Here is a 19,619-nt window from a genome sequence, read left to right as displayed (position 1 = left end):
TCAGTTGCCATCAGAATAAAAATGTCCATCTCGTCATCTTCAACTTTGTCTTGTAACACATTGATCTGCATCCCATCACGATGGGATCACGCTGATATGATGTTGCCTTGAAAGGTAGTAGATGATTATTTTAGATATATTTTATCTCCTCTTTCCGTTGAAGCATCTATGTTTCAACTTTTTTCTGTTCTTTCATTCCTTCTCCCTTCTCTTCCTTCTCTTTTTCCATTCAATATTTTATTTCCCAATAAAACCAATTCAAGATGGCTTTCATCGCTGTTATTACTTCTACTACACCAGGTAGGCGTGTCAATTACAACTTGTGCCTTAACTTATTAAAGCAACTGTTACTACATCTAGGTAGGCGTTTTGAAGCTTTCAGTTGTATTACATTCACCTCTACAGTGCCTATTGGTTGTTTCTCTGGCTGCCACTCGGCTAAGTACATCTTTCAGAGGCGGGCATGCGGTAGACTAATCCATCACATCCTCGCCCATCACGCAAATTTATAGCAGCAGACAGGCGGTGTTTTTTGCCCCTCGCTGGCGGGCTTATTTGGCGTCAGCAGCTATGCCGCTTGAAAGTACAGGTATCCTTGACCACCAATAAGAATCCATCAGTCAGATTTCGAAGATCCTCAAATTACTAACCGAGCCGATGTTTCACAACGAATCGTGGAGCTATAGCATATACCTTACCAACTCGTTTCCTTTCCTCAATACTGTGCTCAACACCCGGGCGCCTGGTGGGCTACAAATAAACGGATAGCAGCGGGATTCAACTCGGCCAGCAACCGACATATTATGGATACATCGCATCAGTGTCTTGTCGACGAGATTAAAAGACAGATACGCATCTTGGAACCCAATCCGAGTGCGAATCAAAGAGCGCAACAGAAGAAGAAGTATCTAGGCATCATCGATGCTGGACAACAAAATGCCGATCAACGATATCGTACTGATCTTCTCGCCCTACTTTCGGATCTAACTAGTGGTATGCACATACGCATTCCTATTGTGACATTTCCTCAAGCTGAGATTGACTGGTCATGAGTACGCAGACTCCTTCCAGTCTAAAGCTGGGAGCGAACCACCTCTACATCTCAACAACCTGTCTCTGTTCTGGCAAATACCGGCATTTTGCGGTGATGCCATTGTTGTCGATCAATATTACGCAAAGGACCGCAGCAAAGCGCTTCAAGACCATCGTGCAGCCAAGCACACCTATACAGCCGATATTTGGAAAAGACGCGAATTAGCACAATGGACTTTTGACCTGGAACCCTCTGTTCTTTTAGTTCAGGGCACTTCACAGTCCGCAGATCGACTAGAGAAATTCAGCGTTGAATTGGTAGACCGCCTTCAATGTCCGACTGTTTTCCTCCTTAGCCCATTACCAGCAATCTTTTACGAAAACTCAATCCCCAGAGGCGATGATATCCTGCGCCAAATCGCTGTCCAATGCTTATGGATAATACCATCGTCAGTTATAGAAAAGACACCCGATGACGCGCTATCCTTTCTATCTAGGACGACATCCTACTTCCAAACCGCGACTCATGAAGTTTGGTTTTCAAGTATCGAAGCAGCTCTATCTCACCAAGAGCAAGCCTATATAGTTCTGGATATTTCAATTCTTCGCCAGCATTCCAGAGATGCGTTTGCCTGGCCCGCTCTATTTTCCGATCTGATCCACAAACTTCGGAAGCAAGGGACAGACCTGAGAGTTATGATCCTGACTGGTCGGAGTATTGATGGACACCTTGGAGACAAAACTCGCATCATGTCAGTTGATACGGCGCCTCAATCTCCGCTACATGCATACGGTTTATCTGAGTCTGAGCATGCGAGTGTTTATTTACCGCAGTCAAACAAACCTCGGGTTCTCGTATCGCTACCGGCATCAACGAACAATACTGAGATTCCGAAGGGAACGTTTGCCTGGAATTCCACGCCGTCAGATCTAATAAACGGCAACCGAAAGGAAGAGCGCCAAAATTTAGTAGAAGGCACGCATAGAAGTGGCCTTGGAAATTTTCAAGCTGCGGACTCTGGGGTGACGTATGACATCACATATTGTTCCCTTTCCTCGACTTTTCTTGACTGACATTCAGTAGCGAAGGATCGCCCATATCATGGTTTAAGAACTTAACTTCGAAAACCCACGCTGCTATATATTCTTCTAGAAGCGCAAAAGACAACTCATTCAAGCCCGTTAAAATTGCCGTGCTAGATACCGGATTCGCCTACACTGAAGAACATGACAAGAAGTCTTTGAAACCATATATGCACCGCATCAAGAAGTTTGCCAGCTTTGTCGAAGACGAGAGAGATTTGGAAGCCATGAAAGATCCTTCAGGCCACGGCACAGCGGTCGCTGTGCAGTTGCTCAAAGTAAGCCTCAGCGCCGTTCTATACATCTGTCGCGTAGCCATGTCTAGTAAAGATGGCAGTCGAGAACTCTTTCCTGACAAAGAGGCTGTAGAAAGAGCAATTAAGAAGGCTGTTACGGAACCAGAGAAAGGTGGATGGGGTGTTGACATTATCAACATGTCCTTTGGATGGGCGTTTGACGATCACGATGGTGTTAGAAACGCGATCCGATTCGCACGCCGTCAAGGAGTTCACATGTTTGCTTCTACGTCTAATGATGGTTTACTTGGTCCCCCAAATGACATTCTATATCCCTCTCGGGCGCCAGAAGTCATTGCGATAGATGCTGCTGACGGATTCGGCGAGTATACAAGAACAACTGCATCATCTCTGTCCTCGTATGGTAGAGGCCGAAGGTTTAGTGCACCTGGTACAAAACTCACAAGCCCTCATTCAGCGGCCCTCTACGATGGGTCATCTTTTGCTTGTGCCATAGCTGCAGGTATAGGCGCTTTGGTACTGGAATTTGCAAGACAACCTCCTCTTCAAGCAAGCAAAACGGTGCAGAATAGTTTGAAGGAAATGTCAGCCATGATTGCCATACTTGAGCGAATGAGCGCCGAGAAAGGGCCTGACCGATTCAAGTTTCTCTTACCGTGGACGCTCCTCGGCAAACCTGGACAGCCTCGAGAGTTCACTGCTTACTGCCTTGTGGACGAACTAAGAAATGAGTTTGGACTTGCTGTTGGATCGGAAGTTTTCCCTTTGGAAGGAGAGAGTTGAAGCAATTGGACGGAGATAAGCCTTGAATCAATTTTTATTCTTCAAACCTCGCTTGCTATTTCATCTTCTTCTACCATCATAGACGGAGAGAAGCGTTAGGCTAAATCCTCCGATATCACACATTTGCAAAGTTCATCTCCAGGCGAAGACTCATCTAGCGCATCTTTGCTCTCTAACTGGAATTCAGACCCATCTACATCCTCATCGCTCTCAATATCCTGAGCAAAAATTGGAATTTGCGCATTTGACTCATCATCCTCGTCATCCCTGGTACGAAGCATCGCTCCTTTGCTGTACTGTTCATGGCTGATATCCCCCGACACCGACAATTTAATTCGTCGCAAACGAAAAGCAAAGACAAACGGATCCGCTCCGTTCTGCGATTGAGAGACTCCAATTTCGTCATTCTGAGAAAATTCAGGCCCAACATGGTTCCCTGTGAAACCTGACCCCAAGCGCAGAGCTATGCCTTTCTTCTTTGCGTACTGCACAACAGACGAAGCACCGTAAGCGACTTTGATGCCGGTTATCATGTATAAATTTGAGGCCCCAAAGGACGGCTTGTTTATCCGCAAAAAGTTCCGCACACCGTCGTCTTCTAGGCATTTGGTGATGTATGCCAGTTTTGGTGCGAAGGATATTGTCTGCAACTTTTCGAAGGCCCATTGTTCGCTATGCTGACGGCTGTCCTCTATAGTTGCTTCTGCTTTTAGGCCTATGGTCTGTAGGAATGATGCCCATATACCGATTCGTCCGCCGCTTTTTGCATTCACATTGAATGTGTAATCATATTCATTGTGCTCAGTAATTTCCATTGGGATGGAGCTTAATGAAACATGATTCTCATTGATGGGGTCATCGGCCAGTCTTGGGAGCGCGATAATGTTGCCTAATTTAATCTGTCCGCTCAGAGGGTTTCCAATGGGCGCAAGGAAATAATGTTTCGGTCGTGGCCCCATTTCAGCAAAGCAAATCAACAATAAATACGATTAATAACGCTGTGGTATGCCTGAATACTCACTCAGGTATACTCAAAGTGTTTTTATGACATGGCAGAATAGTTACTCCGCACCTACGAAACACCGAGAGTCCAATCAACTCGGATGGAGCACAAGGGTCCTGAGAGCTCCCAACTGTATACGTGTCTAGCGGGTGTACTATAAGCACCTCGCATCTGCCTACGCTACCTGGATGTCGGATCAGGCCAATAGCACATACATTTTGCCTATGGTACCTACATGAACGTTGTGGAAGCCTAACAGATACCCAGCAAGTAGGTGTGTCGCATGTAAGCACTCCGCACATGGGATGCATGAGATTTAAGCTGCGGAGGCATCTACATATACCATCAATCACTTGAACTTCGCAATACAATCAACCAGTCATCCTCAACTTTCGCATACCATGCCTCCTCCACCTCCCCGGCGACAGCAACGCCCGGTTGGCAGGGAGAAAAAATCGAGGTTTAATTCGTCGAGACGCGAAGCTTCTAGGGATGACAAAGCTGTGTCCATGAGCGGAGATGCGAGTGATTCAAATAGCTCAAGTGGTAAATCATGTACCTGTGCTTTCTGTCTCATACGGCACTATTAATACGTGAATACTAGACTTCAATGACACACCATCGTCGCGTTCGAAACGGGAGCTTCCCACATATCGTCCTGTGCTGACGATCGATTGGCGAGCGGAGATGTGCCGGCTTCTAGATTTGTCTTCACAAATTTCGGACGATGATCTTTTTGAAGCAATAGAGGTTGCATCCCAGAATCTCAAAGAATTCGAAATCTTAAAGTCCAAGGGAACAGAGAAGCTCGGACCTCCTCGATTCCAGATCATTCATTCAGTTCATTGCCACGCTACTGGTGATAAACCTCAGTTATATCTTGAACAGCCGTGGGCCGTTGAGGATGGTCCACTTCTCCATCTCAGAGGTAGCAAAGCCATCAATAATTTTGACCTTTTTCTTGAGAGAAACAAAGAGATCGCGTTCATTATTTATAAAGATTACGAGTGTTGTGATGGCGTTCCATCTACAACCAGTAAGAGCAAGATTGAGTTGGGACTAGAAGTTGATGCCTCGACTTTTTTAACGGGAGAGCACATTCAACTTATATCAAACGATTTGAAGCTAGCGCTAGAGAGCCTTGCTAGCAAAGTATTCGATGGGATACCTCACCCGTTCTCAGAGGAGGAAAATTACCCGAGCATCGGGAGTAGAGATAAAAGGATGCCTTCCCAGTTCTTGGGAGAGAAGGACAACCGGAGTATCGAGTACCCTTACATGTTCCTGTTCCATCGCCGCAAAGAAGTCGAAGAAGTGACAACGAAACAGCCACCTGATGCACAGATATATCTTGATGTGTTCTTCGATTATCTCTTTAACCGCATGGCAGAAGAATGGACAGTTGTCGACCAATTACTAGCCCAAAAGAAGATTTCTGCCAAATACTTGGACTATCTCTTTGTGAGTACATTTAACTTCAAACATGCACTATCGGCCTATCGCATCAGATACTCACCTTTCAGGTTCCCAACCAAATAGTTTTAATGCAACGAAAAGACATGGATGCCGCACAGATCAAAGCATATGTTCTTCAGGACTGGCTCCAAAGGCCATCTCAAGACGGTTCCGCACCAACGGTCCCAGTGTACTCATGGGAATTCGACGGGAACTTTTATAAATCTTTCAGTGACCTCTCTATCGAAGATCTCCCATCCGAAACCGGAAATTTTCCCATTACCGAAATGTTAGTGTATCCAATTGAGTTTGCTAACAAAGAGGTTGTGAGCGCCCTAAGAAAGCGCGGTAACATGTTTTGGAAGTGCCGTGCAAGGCACTACGTGTCGTATAACGGGAAAACAGACCATGCGATACAAAGCTCAGTATGTTGTATAAGCTAAAGCATCTCTTTATGTGCGATTATGTGTGTGAGACTTGCTCCCATCGTTTATTAACAACTGTCTCTGTTTAGATGGATTCTCGATTTATGATAGATATCGCTACTTATAAACAAATGCATCGCAATCAGGACAATGAACCAGAACAACACTCATCTGATCGGGAGGAACTATCAATTAAACTCCTTTCTGAGGACAACCCCATGCTAGGAGACACTTTCTTCTTGTGCCTTCCTACTTCGATAGCTGGGTTTAACATGCAGACAAAGGAATGGAGTGCGTATCACTTTAGCTTATTTAGTCTGACAACACATTTTTACATGGCGAGTACTAATATCTTGGCAGTCAACCTGAACGTACACTATATAGAAGATGTGGTCTGGAATACTGAAGCATTTGAGTTCCTTGTCATCGACCAGGGAACTAAAAGCATGATCCAAGCCGTAGTTACGAACCAACTTCACGCTTCCCAGAATACAGACCTCATCCGTGGTAAAGGTAATGGGTTGTTTATTTTACTCCACGGGTAAGATCACCGGACATTCTGAAGAGGCGCATGCAGCCGATCGAAGCTAATATGATCAGTAGTGGTCCTGGAACTGGCAAGACCTTGACTGCAGAAAGGTATTTCAGAGTCAAAATGATCTATATGAACTTGGTACTGATGACTTCAAGTGTCGCAGAAATAGCAAAGAAGCCTCTGTATAGAGTGACGTGTGGAGATATTGGTACAAGCGCTCAAGATGTAGAAAATGTATGAAAGTTGCCTACGACACACGCTGGGATGATATCTAACTTTGTACAGTACCTTGAGATTGTTTTACACCTTGGAAAAACTTGGGGTTGCGGTAAGCTAATAAAGGACTTTTCACCGCGTCTTGATTCTAACCATAATCTCTTGCAGTTGTTTTGTTGGATGAAGCGGACGTTTTTCTACAACAGCGAGAACTCTACAATCTTGAACGAAATGCCTTAGTTTCCGTCTTTCTACGAGTCCTAGAATATTACGATGGTGACAACAGCCTTTATGAACGACAAGCAAAAATGGCGGCTAACTTTCATCCTAGGAATTTTGATCTTGACCAGTAACCGCGTTGGTATCTTCGACGAGGCTTTTAAATCACGCATCCAACTTAGTTTGCGCTATAAGAGCCTGGATAGAAGTCAACGGCTACAGATCTGGATAAACTTTCTGAAGCGGTTGGAGCAACTCGAGAATGATCGTCTCGATGCTGAGAGGCGGGGCGATAAAAAAGATGGCACAATGCTGGGCTATGGGGTCAACACTGACGAGATAAGAGAAAGATTGGAGGAACTGGCAGACGAAAGCATGAATGGCCGTCAAATCCGTAACACAATATCGACGGCACGCCAACTCGCCATGTATCAGCGCAAAAAGCTGAGTTACGAACATATCCAGGCTGTGATTGATGAGGCGAACAAGTTTGATGAGTACCTGCTTGAATTGAACAAAGGGTATTCAGCAGACGAGATACAGAGAGACAAGAAAGAGAGATAGGTACATATCATGAGGCAACGTAAACATTACATACTGTTTAGTAGTGCGTGGTATTGGTTATGCTATAACTAAATCGAGCGTGCAGTCATTTGTTAAACATTTGGTTACCTGAAGCTAGATGCCATACTGTGTAAAAATGCGAAGTCTTTGGCTCTAAACTGCTCTTTCATTGCTGTCGCCGACAATTAGAAGCGATCGACAATTGAAGATATGTAGAGGCCATTCATATCTTACATTGTGAGTACAGTTATGACACCCTAAATCGCGCAACCTGTCCTCGTTCACCAGATGCTCTGGATTCTACTTTTTGCCCCGTCGGAAACACGAGATCCTTTACCAATCATTGCTCCATCAATGAGAAGAAATTGCCGATATAAAGAACAAGTAAGAAAGGATACATAGTTTGCGATATGCTGTATCATGACTCCTTGGCGTCATCTAGTTCCTTAAGCACATTTTGGACTTGTCGGACAAGTTCCTTTCGCCTTTGTCGAAGCTCATGATCGCCCTGAGTGTCCACGCCGTCCAACTTCAAGAGGATTTGTTGCATGACAGATTCAGACAGCATCTTGTGATCATCGTTACGCTTGTTATAATCCCTTGGGGGAGACTCGATATATCTCCGGCACCGAGGTAACCAACGGGAATTGAACTCGTCAGTAAGATCCTTTATCTGCTTTGCCGCGGCACTGATAGCCTTGCGCAAGTCTGCGTCTGCCTCATCGCCATTTGAGTCACTCTGAATGGGCTCAACGCTCAGCGCTGTATACTGAGTTCTCATGACTTTGTTCCCATGTTGCGCCAAAAGATTGGCCATTCGCTGCTCTTCGCCTTGTATCCTGTCTTTTGAGATGGTGTTTCGATTTTGCACCCCAGCCATGCCTCGCGCTCCGTGAGATTGAGAGTTCCATGGAATACGCGGACCTGTCTGCATAGGGCTGGAGCTGATGGCGGGGCTCGGCGCAGAAGAAAAGGGTGTCGCAGATGTGATCTTACGGATACCAAAGTGTCGCTGATATGCAGAATCCATGGTGTAGCTCTAAGATAAGTGGCTGGCCAGGCATCGCAGTTATGCGACACTTGTAGCTTCAACTCTGTGGTAGATGAATGCTCGATGTAGGTCACGATAGGTGTCAGCATACATGTAGGGAAATATGTTATGCTGCGCCCCAATGTAAGAGGTGCGTGGGACAACTGATATGCCGACCTACCAATAGGAAGCTCAGCAAATTGACGCTCAGAAACTCGCAGATCCATCCGCACATGCCCATTATGCAAGCTTCACTTACATCGCTTGCTTTTATACATGTCGCAGAACCTGAATGACCACTCTTCAACTAGGAAGATATGTAGATATAACCCATAAAACTACATTATATACGTCAATGTTACTCATTTAAAGATTCCATTGGCTGTTGCCTTTCTCTCAAACTGAGACTTCTTTGACTTGGCCCGGGGGTGGTGGAGTTGAACAGGCCGCGGGAAGAAAGTTTGTGGAAAGACAGAGTTTTTGTTCGACTCAATGAAAGGCGTTATTGACACTAATAAATTCCACAGACAACAGTTGTTACAAAGTCTGTGCTCTTGCTGTCCTTGGCTATCCTCGATTTTGTCAACCTAACAACACGCTCATTGTTGCACCGACCAGCACCAAGTCTGCCCTTTGCAGTGGAGAGAATGGCATTCAATCCTTTGTGCTTCGCTTTGCATACCAATCGTTTCTCAATGTTGGCCCTTGCGACTGACTACAGAGGTTTCATCGACTTGATGACGTGTTTCCATCTGTTTCTCAACCGCATTGACCGTCTTGAAATAAAAGGATGCGTTTGCGCCGCACGCATATTCCCATCCTTTCTCTTCAAACTTCATTTTCCACTCCTCTTCCTGTTTTCTTTAAGTAAAAGGGGATTTGGCAAACATTGTAACTACTATGGCAAATATGAAAGCTGCCATCCTGCTATTCGCAGCCTTCTCTGGTGTATGGGCTGATGTAGATTTATGGCGGTAAGACCTCGACAACAAAAATACCCAATATTTAACAAGCAATCGTATACTAATGGAGTGTTCTACTAGTCCTCCCCAAGAATTATATGGCAGACTTGCAATCGCTTTTTTTCCAGACAGCCAGGGTGACTCCTGCAAGGCCAAGGACATCAGCAGAGCCATAACTCTCACCACCCCTATCGTCCCGGAGGCAAACACCTGCTTTAACATGAGTGACATTTTTTCCATGAACAGCAGTTCCGGCTTCCAAAAATCCAAGCAACAAAGTGGCGGGGATCCGACACCTTGGGGCGTTAGTTAGAATCTCATCAACCAAGATCTCTACGACGAAAACGCAAATTACACGCACACTTGGGTCAGGATGGTAAACGAGCTCGTGCCGCAGGAAGGCAGGACAAGTCAGTGGTTCTATGAGCAATACACGCTACCTGATTGCCAGGATGTGCGCCTTGGTGATGAAAAGAGCGACGATGTGCCGTTTTACTGGATCAACTGCCAAACCGACAAGCACGGTGACTGCAAGACTGCGGCATATCCGATTGGGAGTTTTGCCGTTTGGGGAACACTAAATTATGATGTTCACGAAAGCAATGATAATTGCCGCAAGTGGACTGAGTTTGGAGCCGCAAGCACGGCGAGAATAAATGCCGGCTGGCTGATAGCGGCGCTGGTGATGGCTATGCTGGTGGTGGTGTAAAGTCGTGGACAGGAGTTTGAGAAAGATTTCATATACGAGTAGAATTATATTAGCTGGTACATGGCAATAACTAGGGTTTCTTTGAGATAATTACTTAATGCGATAATTCTCAAGCCTCTCCTCTTTATGCACGCCCAAAATTAAAGCCACTGAGGATGGTTATGCACGCCTTATCGCCGCCTATTGCTGCTGCTGTCTCTGGGATGCAACTAGAAGAGCCGCTGTTGCCCTGATCGCCTGAGGATCGTCGACCTATGATGTGAGATGGCGAGTAAGTGTCTTGACCCTGATAGTACTACTATGTATAAAAGCAACTTACGGCTTCGGGATTCGACTCAGCGGCGGCATTTCGTTTCCTGAGTTGCCTGAGTTGGTGAAGCTGCGCAGGGCTGAGTTGCATGTCCTTGGGCAATTTTCGAAATTGTTCGGCAAACATAGCTTCCCGCTGTTGTTGCTGATGACGAAGTTTATGTTGTCGAATAGCAGACCTTAGGGCGCTGGAACTACTCAGATTGACTGGATCCAGGCCTATGTTAGTTCCCAAAGATCTCTTCAGTTTCCTTCGCACTCTCACTTACACTTCTGTTGCAATTGCCGTTGCCGTTGAAATATTTCCTGCTGTTGCGCATGGCTTAGCTCATGGACCGCGTACAGGTCGAGACAGACACTGAGCGGTATTGCACCCATCCGAGCAATATTGAGGAAGCCACCCGGGCTAAGGGCGGTTACGTGTGCCTTGCCGCTCCCTGTTTTATCTTTTGAAGTTGCACCCCGATTCCGTATGTCGCACTTAAACGGTCCATCGCTTTGTGTCAGGTCTTTCGATATTGTGTCTCGATTCCGCAATTTGAGCTTGCACAGCTCATTGCTCTGTGTCGAGTCTTTTGAGATTGTGTTTCGATTCGATACCTCAGTTATGCCCCGCGCTTTATGAAGCTGAGAGGTCCGTCCGCTGCCTGACCCTACCCGCTTTAAATTCGAAGATGGCGATGTGGTGAGCTGGGAGAAATCTCGTCGGAGATATCTAGAGTCCATAGATGGGCTTTAGGGTATCGTTTACCGAGTGTCGCAAACTGGATAGGTTTTGATAGCTGTTCTGTTCAAAGTGGTTAGGCATCGGTGTAGCTCCCTACCAGCATATCAATACCTAACATGAAGGAAATATTGCTGTGAAACAACGTGTGAGGTGCCGGTCTTGGAACAACATATGTGCCGACCTACCAATAAAAATCACAATCGGAGTAGAGCCGAAGTGAGCATTTCACATACAAGAAGAATTAGATTAGCTAGTACTCCGTACATGGCAATAACAAGACTTTTTGGGGGATGAATTGTGGTGTTATTGCAGACACTCTTGCTTTAGAGGCACATATGATTATACTGTAGACAGCTGAATTGATGTGAATAGCACGCAACGGCAAGCGGCATGTGTACCAAGTACCTGCAATAACATGGGTCAAATAATAGACTTGATTCACTTCATGACATCCATTTTTATCATCATGGTAATTGCCATCCAGCTGAAGCAATTGGAGTACCATGATCAATTCATATCCACCCTCTGTTCCCACACAATCCTTCATGATCCTCCTAGGAATCGCCTCATCGCCAACCACACCAAACACAGGCTTCATGGTCTAGTGGTATGATTCCTGCTTCGGGAAAACAAAACCTGGAGTCCCCGGTTCTCTAGAATCGCCTTTGCAGGAGGCCCCGGGTTCGAATCCCGGTGAAGCCCCATCTTTTGCTGCTGTGAGCAACTGTATTCTTTTTCTCGCTTCTGGATAGCACCTAGATGACATGCCCTGAGCTTAGACGTTGGTTCTCCAGGAACGAGTGGCGATTGTTTGTGTTTACTTTTTTGTTACTCGCACGTTGCAAGCATCTTTTTGTTTGGGGTGTTTGCTCAGTGTTACTTTGTCTCTACTTGTACTGTACGGGCGCAGTTCCGGGTCCCCAATTTCGGGTAAAAGTGGACGACCTCGGCAACCCGAATTGGGCATTTGGATCTCCCCGTTTAGTCAATTCAAAACACCAGCATTTGATATCACGGTCTACATCTACACCTACATCTCCGTCTTCACATTCAATGTTATATCGCGAGACATCTTGTCGCTAAATCAACTTCCTTAAAAATGCCTCAACCAAACGAAACAACAGTCACCCCCCTCTCCCTGACGCCCCTCAATCGCGTCCTCAGCCCTCCCCTAGGCCTCATCCCCCCAAACACGCCCCCCAGCCTCTACGCCTCCTCCGTCTCTCACTTCCTCTCCATCCCCTGGTGCGCATGCCTCATTCAGACGCCAAACACAATCCCCTTCATCCCGCAATGCTTCAACCCCCAGAGCCCAGCCCACGACCAGCTCGTCGGCTCCACCCTCTCTGGCCCGCGCGGCCTACAGCACATGCTCAGCTTCTTCCACACAGAGGACGAAGCGCATTTACAGGATCACGAGCGCCCAATCATGCACGTGAGCTCACTTTTCGCGCTGGGGCAGGGGCTTTCTGGGTATGAGGGTGTTTTGCACGGGGGTATGATGATGACCATGGTGGATGAGGCGATGGGGGTGCTGCACGAGATTAACATGGCGCTGGGCAAGACTGGCGAGGTCTTTGGGACTGCGAGCGTGACGGCGGGGCTTGATATCAAGTTCTTGAAGCCGGGCCCGATCAATCAGACGGTGTTGGTGAATGCGTGGGTGGATGGCGTGGAGGGTAGGAAAACGAGGATCAAGTGCGAGGTCAGAGATGGGAATGGAGTTGAGCTGGCACGATGCTCGAGTACGTGGGTTTCAGTCAGGCCCAGGATGTGAGGTTTTTCACGAGAATACAAGGCAGCGTGCGAAAGGCATAATTAGGGAATTCGTTGGATTCGAACATTACATTATCAGCAACGACAACGGGTAATAACGACAAATTGAAGGAAAGAGTGGTATCATATCATATCCATACAGTCATAGAGATTCTCGGACACTTCTTTTTATCTCCCCCCATCCTCCTCTTTTTGATCACTCCTCCCTTTTCTCGCGATATGGCATCATCACTTCCACAGCCGCTTTGAGATGTTCCTGATCAGGGTTCCTCAACGCCGAATGCGCCGTCTCTAACTTGCTCTTTCTACCCGACTCCCAGCTCTCGTTACGCTCGTTCAGCTCGCTCTCCGCAGAACTGAGACTGTCGGTGCTGCTGTTCATGACCACCTGCATCATCTTGCCCTCGCTCTTCTTGATGGAGCGTTGCTCTTCCTTGAGCTTCTGCAGGCGCTCATCTTCAACGTTCATGGCGACGATGCCCAAGCCGGGGAAGTTCTTCTCCAGGAACTTCTTGAGATCTGGCAGAATGGACTTATCAGGACGGTATGTTCCAGATTCATTGTCAATGTAGAGCTGGTAGAATGCGGGGTTTGGAGGTGGTGGCTGGTTTGGCGGGCCTCCAGGGATGGGCTCGGACGGGTGTGTCTTTTCCTGAGGCTCGGGACTGTCATTGGAATCTGGGTGTTGCAGTCTTCGAATGAAGAACTCTCCCGAGCAAGCAATATATTTCTCGGCATCCGCGTGCATGGTATGTTTGCTCAAGAAGTCGATGCCGAATTCCTTGCCCGTCTCGGTGAAGCGAAGTAGGCCGTCCAGCGTGAGTACGTATGTAAAGACGCGGCCGCCCTCGTCGAAATGAGCCATCCTTAGGAACTGGAGAGATGCTTGCTTAGAGCATGCCTCAAAGGTGCCATATTCGGTGGAGCCGCTATAATTGTAGATTCTGTGGTGCTGCTTGTGCAGGGCCTTGTTCAATATAGTTCCACGAATGCCAGTGGATGAAAAGAGCGAGCCGATAACTGGTCTGAATTCCACGTAGCGATGGTAGAGGACCGGTGGAACAGGTCCCTGGAGTTGAATTTCGTTGGCTTGGAAGCTAGATATCAAACCGTCAGTCAACCATTCGTTCAATAAGTTGGCCACAAGCGTGCAAATATCTTGCAGCATAGAATTGACTTACTCATATTTCGTAGACTTGGGGGTATCGTCGTTTGAGTTATGCCCCTTCTCATCGTCACTTTCGTTAGCATTCACCTTTGTGCCGATCAGACGACCAATCATAGGACTATTATGCTTGATCCATCTAGTTGGGGCCAACGTGCACATTTGCGCATACGGAGGCTCTGACTTGCCCAGGACCTCCATGCTGATTCTCAGCCGAGGGGCAATGTGGGTTCCGTGCACGATGGCACTAGCGATTCCTTTGAGGATAAAGGCTCGTTTGCTCATGACACGCTTCTTGGCCTCAAACTCCTGGCCTGGAGGGGGGATCCCCGGCCAGTCATCAGAGATAGAGTCGACATTGATGGTGACATTGCCGAGTCTGTCGTCCTTGTCGGCAACATCCTCATCGTACATTCTGCACTTGAGAGTGAAGCCAGTAGGAGGCACATTGGACACTACCCATTCCTCTTCCCATTTGGGCTCTGTGGTTGTGTGCAGAGTTCTTGTTCTGTACTTCAAGTCGGGATCCTCCTTGTGACGCTTCGGCTGCGTTCCCTTGAGAGTTGCTACCAAGAAGGGATCTGAAGATCCCGTGTGAAAATCCGCGATCGGGATGTTGGTCGCAGCATGAAAAACAAAGCGGACAGTGTATCCTTGAGGCGCATCAGGAAGTGGAGTCTTGTCAAAGCCACCGGGAGGGCCCTTGTGTTCGTGTTCTTCGTGTTCTTCGTGTTCTTCATGATGATGTTCATGTTCATGGTGGCCACTGTCGCTGGACTCGGGCGTGGAGTCGTCGTGATGAGTGGTGATATTTCCCGGCATGATGAGCGAATGAAATAATAATACGACAGACGATCAAACACCAAGTATGGAAAGCGAAAATGAAGCTCCAAGCGAGCGTATCGTGATGAGCAAGGCTGCCAAGACTCGAGTATCCGCGCTCAGCCTCACGAAAATGGCGAAATGACGTTGTGAGGGGTCGCCCGGTGGTTTTGTACTTGCAACTCCAACTGGTAGGGCTAGAGCCGATCAGTCGTAGGTAGAGAAAAAAGGCCTCCAAACAAATGGAACCAGGAGATGAATAAATAGCACGAGCTAAGCCAACTGAGGTGAGGCAGAGGTCAGCACATCAGCATTCCGAAGCTGTACTCGTACAATATTGGCAGGGCAGTAATACAAAAAAATTATCACCAAAAGCGGGATGTGCAAGGGTCAAAAATAGGAATTCGAAAAGGTACAGCCCGGGACAAGACGCATGGACTGTAATAGGGGAAAAAACGCCTTGCGCATCGCCTCTGTCACCTGCGTGCCAAATATGCGAACCGCTGCAGGCCACAGATCTAGAACCGCGTCTGTTAGTCTCTTCTTTTCCCTTGCCAAGATCATCATCAGGGAAATCGCCCACTTACGTCACGGCGCCTTGCCGATTATCCGAGATATGTTGTAACAAAATCCGCAACAAGTTTCTTTTTCTTGATGTTTGCTCTTGTAAAGTACCTAACATGATCCCTGTCGAAGTCTTTTTGTTTGTTTCGTCCCGCCCAGACCATCAGGAACCATTTACTCTCCGATAAGGCTCTCCCCATAGCTGATGTCATCTCTCATATAAATCAGATGCTCGGCTGAGCTCATGCAGCAGCACAGCACAGCACAGCATTGGAGTGGTGGACAAGCACTCCATGCGCTAAGGGATGGATGATGTGCCACTAAAAGATGCCAAGTCAAGCCTCTATCCGCAGGGCGCTAGGGCGTTTCTCTTGGCGGAGCTGTCACCTAAAACATTGGGGGGTGTAACGGCGATATCCGGGCGGGAATCTGGAACCTCATAGACAGAGTTGAATTGGCATGTGCTCTATGCTATTAATACAGCCCGATACAGTTGCAGCTAAGAGGAATACGAGATAGATAAGGCAGCAAGTCTATAATATTAAAATCTTTGTTTGATTTTAATACAGTTTGGCGGCTCTCTCACACAAACCAACCACCACTTCTGTGTCCGTCCCAAGTTCAAGTCCTATCGCATCGTGACCCGCTGAATCTAAGCTTCTACTCCTGCCAAGAGCCAGCACTGCCACTTCGCCAAGATTGTGTTACTTGAAAAGTATTGGCCTTTCGCCCGCCAAGAGAGGCATTTCCAAGACATCTATAATAATCACTTGATAAGAAGTCACTGTTTTCCTTGAGAGAAATCAATACAGAGTTGTCTCATAAACCAAAGCGTCTGTTCGAGTTTGTATAATATTGCTGCTGTGGCAACGCCAATTTCCTTCCATTCTTCCACAGCCTCGTTTATCCACCTAAGCAAGGCTGCGGCAAGGCTTGAAAATGCTGTGAAATTTACAACGCGTCCGGCGGATAGAAGGAAAGCTTCCAAGATAACCCATCACTTCTGCGCTAAAAACCACTTCCTCATATCCTCACATTCAACGACAATTTCAATACCGTGCGAGTCAATACTTGGAGTTGATTTTTTGAATCCTCGGGGCTATAGATTGCAAACTCATACACATGTTCCCGAAACCCTTCGACCTATAAGCCCATTCCGTATATCAACTCATGAATAATGTCAGCCCACCCATCCAGCCCTGTGACATAATGTTCCATCCATCCAGCGTCGTTCAAAAGCAAATATCCACTACTCTGATTCAAGCCAATTCGTAAGATACTTGCGACAATGATCGATGCACGTCAAAGCACGTATCATTTACTTCTTGGACGTCTGGGGGACCTGCAGAGAGGTCGAGCGAGAGGTCTTGGCCGACTTGCCTGGAGCCAGCGGCGGCTGGCTGACCACCGGGGTTGAGACGGATCTGGCCTTTCCCTTGCCAAAGACTTGCTTCTTGGCCGGGCCGTCATCCTCGGGCTCTTCGCTGAAGAAGCGCTTCATGGTCTTCGCCGGGACAGGGACGGACTCGGGTTGTGGCTTTTCGTAAAGCCACCCGCCTTCGTCCCCCTCCTCAGGTGGAATGAAATGACCATGGACGCCGGCTGGTGAACTGTTAGAGCGATTGCGACTACGAGTCCAGGAATAAGGGATACCTTACCTTGCTCATCGTCATCGTCGTCGCCATCGTCATCGTCATCGTCACTATCTTCTGACTCTACGAACCAACTCCGTTGCCAACCCTCAACCCTGACAGCGTCTATGGCCGGGTTGGATAGAAGTGCCTGCACAGCTTCGGCTGGAGTGATCTTCTCCACGCAGCTGTCAAGCATGCCGAGAGGGTTTCTCTGCAGCATAGGACCACTCGACAACTGGCCGATGGGATGCAGGCCGTGAGGGGAGTGAAAGGAAAGTCCAATACGGCCACCGGCCATCTGACTTCCGGGGCCCATGAGACGCGATTTTGCGTCACGAATCTCCTTCTCGGTCAACTTCCAGTCTTTGTCTGTGTTGAACTGGAACGCCTTGGCGTCCTTTTCCTTTTCCTCAAATCTTTGAAGAAGTCGCTGGAGGCCGGCGATGAAGTGAGATCTCACGGTGGTGGTGGCAGCTCTGGGGTTGTCCTGGCGAAGGATCCAGCGCTGTCTGGCTCGGAGAAGAGCAAACACAATATCCTTGGCCATTTTTTCCGACAACTCGATTTTTTGCATCTGAGAAGTCGTAGTAGCAACGACAGTCCAGTACGTACGGGGTCCCTGCACATCGAAAATAGGGAGCCATTTGTTGCACTGGACAAGGAGCTTGCTCAAATGGACAATAGCAATATCGGTTGCCTTGTATGCCTTTTCAGGGCAAAGCACAGCAAGAGCTTCTTTCTCCTTAGCCTTGCCTGAAAGAAGTTTGGTAGAAGGGAAGTGGATTCCTTCAGTAGTGTTGGTGAGGTCATGAAGGAAATCACTACGTTGCGTCTCCAAGCTGCGGCTTCGATTGTGCTCTCGAAGAATAGTCATCTTGGCTGATGATGGCGGCCACTAGGCTGCGAAAGAGCACAGTTTGAAAGCTATTTGACTTGATTAGCATCTGTATCCAACGAGGGGTATGGGTATCAACTCGTGATACCACTCACGTCGATGTGTTTGAAGTGCGGTTGAGCTTCAGAAGCAGGAAGCGTGTGTTGATCTTGACGCGAATCAACAAACGCGAGATGTGTGAGGAAACTTCGTTTCAGTGTTTACGCAGCCGGCAGAAATTCTTCTTTATAATGAACGCGTGATGGACGACGAGTGGCAGCCAGCTGTCAGGAGTTTGGGCTGCCAGTCTCTGTGCAGGCCAGCTACTAATCCCCCCTGGTTGACACTCGAGACTGGTAGCTGCACACTCGCTCACAGTGCACTCCCAGGCTGTCTAATGTTCTTTGTAATGGGCATCTCATGGGAAGCAAAGGATTGAGGATGCAGTATCCAAAATCTGGGTCAATAATATCGGGAGGGTTGATGATGAAATGTTGCTGTGCTTAGGGGGCGGGTTCTTGAAGGTGCCATAAGAGAATAGCTTCACGCATAAGTAACAATAACTTCTATTGTTGACATAGAAGACAATGTAAGAAAGTATGCATCTTTTTGGCTAGGTAATATTGTCGTTGTCTAGCACTTTCTCGCCTCTTGTCTTATGTTGTGATCTCAGGGTTGCGCCTGCACACTGGTTGGCGGGAAAGCTTCTCGTTTATGTATTCAGCACCATCATTAACAGCCAAATCATCAACTTCACAAATACAACATGAGATTGGATGTCAGCGAACACAGATATGTTCATTAAAAAGATTTGGTTTTATCAATGTTGAGATACGAAACAGTTGATACAGTTACTCCTCAATAGACCGTGCAGTGTGCAGTTGATGTTCAGTCTCGCCAAAGTGTATGCGAAAGCAACCACTGCGTAAACTACATGTACTATACACTCGCACATCCTTCTACACTAAGCACTCAGTAATTCATTAAAATGATTGCTTAAACTTGCTGCTTTTGTCAGCGTTGGTACAATAGTATGCCTGCACGGGAAGGATGTGTATAACTATTCAACACAGTTCTCAGTTAAATAGGCGCACAATCACTTATATTTTGAATCTGTTATCTAATCTACTTTTTTCTGTCGTTTTTGGCAGTTTCAGCTGCTTTGTATAGCCGCTGCCGTGTCTTATTTTCGTCTCAGCGCTTCGAGTACGGCGCTTAACAGCAGCTCCATCATTTGATAGGTGATTCCAGAATCCCTGTCATGGGCAAAAACTCCATTCCGCACTGCACGCACGGCACAAACGCCGACGAAAGTCAAGGGTAGCTGCAGCTGCAACTGAGTGTTGGTTGTGTTTGCTTCGGATAGTTGCAAGTGAATGTGATAGATACTTAATGAATTGATTTCTGCATCCCTGCCGTTGCCGGCAGGCCTCTGACATCCCCGCCTGATTTTGAGAACATGGCCACTTCTGCCT

At 47.3% G+C, this 19,619-nt stretch overlaps 9 protein-coding genes and 1 non-coding gene across 10 annotated transcripts; 5 read left to right on the top strand and 5 right to left on the bottom strand.

Annotated features, from left to right (window-relative positions):
- The first annotated feature begins 653 nt into the window (after positions 1 to 653).
- Positions 654 to 3,274, top strand: V8C40DRAFT_254999 (S8/S53 family peptidase). The gene is made up of 3 exons (XM_083217943.1): positions 654 to 993; positions 1,061 to 2,060; positions 2,117 to 3,274. The coding sequence occupies exons 1-3, from the start codon at positions 804 to 806 to the stop codon at positions 3,153 to 3,155; spliced, it is 2,229 nt and encodes a 742-aa protein (XP_083069356.1). The 5' UTR covers positions 654 to 803; the 3' UTR covers positions 3,156 to 3,274.
- Positions 3,176 to 4,220, bottom strand: V8C40DRAFT_254996 (uncharacterized protein). Its single transcript, XM_083217942.1, has one exon. The coding sequence runs from the start codon at positions 4,112 to 4,114 to the stop codon at positions 3,251 to 3,253; it is 864 nt and encodes a 287-aa protein (XP_083069355.1). The 5' UTR covers positions 4,115 to 4,220; the 3' UTR covers positions 3,176 to 3,250.
- On the top strand, positions 4,078 to 7,714 carry V8C40DRAFT_254991 (ATP-binding protein). Its single transcript, XM_083217941.1, has 10 exons — positions 4,078 to 4,704; positions 4,763 to 5,619; positions 5,682 to 6,038; positions 6,128 to 6,329; positions 6,399 to 6,579; positions 6,642 to 6,677; positions 6,729 to 6,807; positions 6,859 to 6,901; positions 6,958 to 7,065; positions 7,121 to 7,714. Exons 1-10 carry the CDS (start codon positions 4,560 to 4,562, stop codon positions 7,570 to 7,572), a joined length of 2,460 nt encoding a protein of 819 aa, XP_083069354.1. The 5' UTR covers positions 4,078 to 4,559; the 3' UTR covers positions 7,573 to 7,714.
- V8C40DRAFT_254989 (BAG family molecular chaperone regulator) lies at positions 7,512 to 8,731 on the bottom strand. The gene is made up of 2 exons (XM_083217940.1): positions 7,807 to 8,731; positions 7,512 to 7,744 (listed from the first exon to the last, which is right to left on the bottom strand). The coding sequence occupies exon 1, from the start codon at positions 8,600 to 8,602 to the stop codon at positions 7,991 to 7,993; it is 612 nt and encodes a 203-aa protein (XP_083069353.1). The 5' UTR covers positions 8,603 to 8,731; the 3' UTR covers positions 7,512 to 7,744; positions 7,807 to 7,990.
- A 1,148-nt stretch (positions 8,732 to 9,879) lies between these two features.
- Positions 9,880 to 10,554, top strand: V8C40DRAFT_87231 (uncharacterized protein). The gene has a single exon (XM_083223548.1). It carries the CDS (start codon positions 9,938 to 9,940, stop codon positions 10,271 to 10,273), a length of 336 nt encoding a protein of 111 aa, XP_083069352.1. The 5' UTR covers positions 9,880 to 9,937; the 3' UTR covers positions 10,274 to 10,554.
- On the bottom strand, positions 10,307 to 11,433 carry V8C40DRAFT_87235 (uncharacterized protein). Its single transcript, XM_083223549.1, has 3 exons — positions 10,852 to 11,433; positions 10,593 to 10,789; positions 10,307 to 10,525 (listed from the first exon to the last, which is right to left on the bottom strand). The coding sequence occupies exons 1-3, from the start codon at positions 11,306 to 11,308 to the stop codon at positions 10,454 to 10,456; spliced, it is 726 nt and encodes a 241-aa protein (XP_083069351.1). The 5' UTR covers positions 11,309 to 11,433; the 3' UTR covers positions 10,307 to 10,453.
- Positions 11,434 to 11,899: 466 nt separating this feature from the next.
- V8C40DRAFT_t183 lies at positions 11,900 to 12,011 on the top strand. The gene has a single exon. It is a non-coding gene; the product is annotated as a tRNA-Pro (tRNA).
- A 213-nt stretch (positions 12,012 to 12,224) lies between these two features.
- Positions 12,225 to 13,405, top strand: V8C40DRAFT_254985 (HotDog domain-containing protein). The gene has a single exon (XM_083217939.1). It carries the CDS (start codon positions 12,409 to 12,411, stop codon positions 13,084 to 13,086), a length of 678 nt encoding a protein of 225 aa, XP_083069350.1. The 5' UTR covers positions 12,225 to 12,408; the 3' UTR covers positions 13,087 to 13,405.
- On the bottom strand, positions 13,139 to 15,780 carry V8C40DRAFT_254984 (uncharacterized protein). Its single transcript, XM_083217938.1, has 4 exons — positions 15,660 to 15,780; positions 15,428 to 15,590; positions 14,267 to 15,354; positions 13,139 to 14,182 (listed from the first exon to the last, which is right to left on the bottom strand). The coding sequence occupies exons 3-4, from the start codon at positions 15,070 to 15,072 to the stop codon at positions 13,282 to 13,284; spliced, it is 1,707 nt and encodes a 568-aa protein (XP_083069349.1). The 5' UTR covers positions 15,073 to 15,354; positions 15,428 to 15,590; positions 15,660 to 15,780; the 3' UTR covers positions 13,139 to 13,281.
- A 1,174-nt stretch (positions 15,781 to 16,954) lies between these two features.
- On the bottom strand, positions 16,955 to 18,144 carry V8C40DRAFT_269697 (uncharacterized protein; the record flags this gene model as incomplete). The annotated part of the gene is made up of 2 exons (XM_083220117.1): positions 16,955 to 17,238; positions 17,295 to 18,144. 2 exons carry the CDS (start codon positions 18,142 to 18,144, stop codon positions 16,955 to 16,957), a joined length of 1,134 nt encoding a protein of 377 aa, XP_083069348.1.
- Positions 18,145 to 19,619: the final 1,475 nt, after the last annotated feature.

This window comes from Trichoderma camerunense (genome assembly GCF_050948025.1).
Source record: "Trichoderma camerunense strain CBS 138272 chromosome Unknown V8C40scaffold_19, whole genome shotgun sequence".
NCBI lineage: Eukaryota > Fungi > Ascomycota > Sordariomycetes > Hypocreales > Hypocreaceae > Trichoderma > Trichoderma camerunense.
The sequence above is the reverse complement of the archived record's forward strand: the minus strand, read 5'-3'. Positions and strand labels throughout refer to the sequence as shown.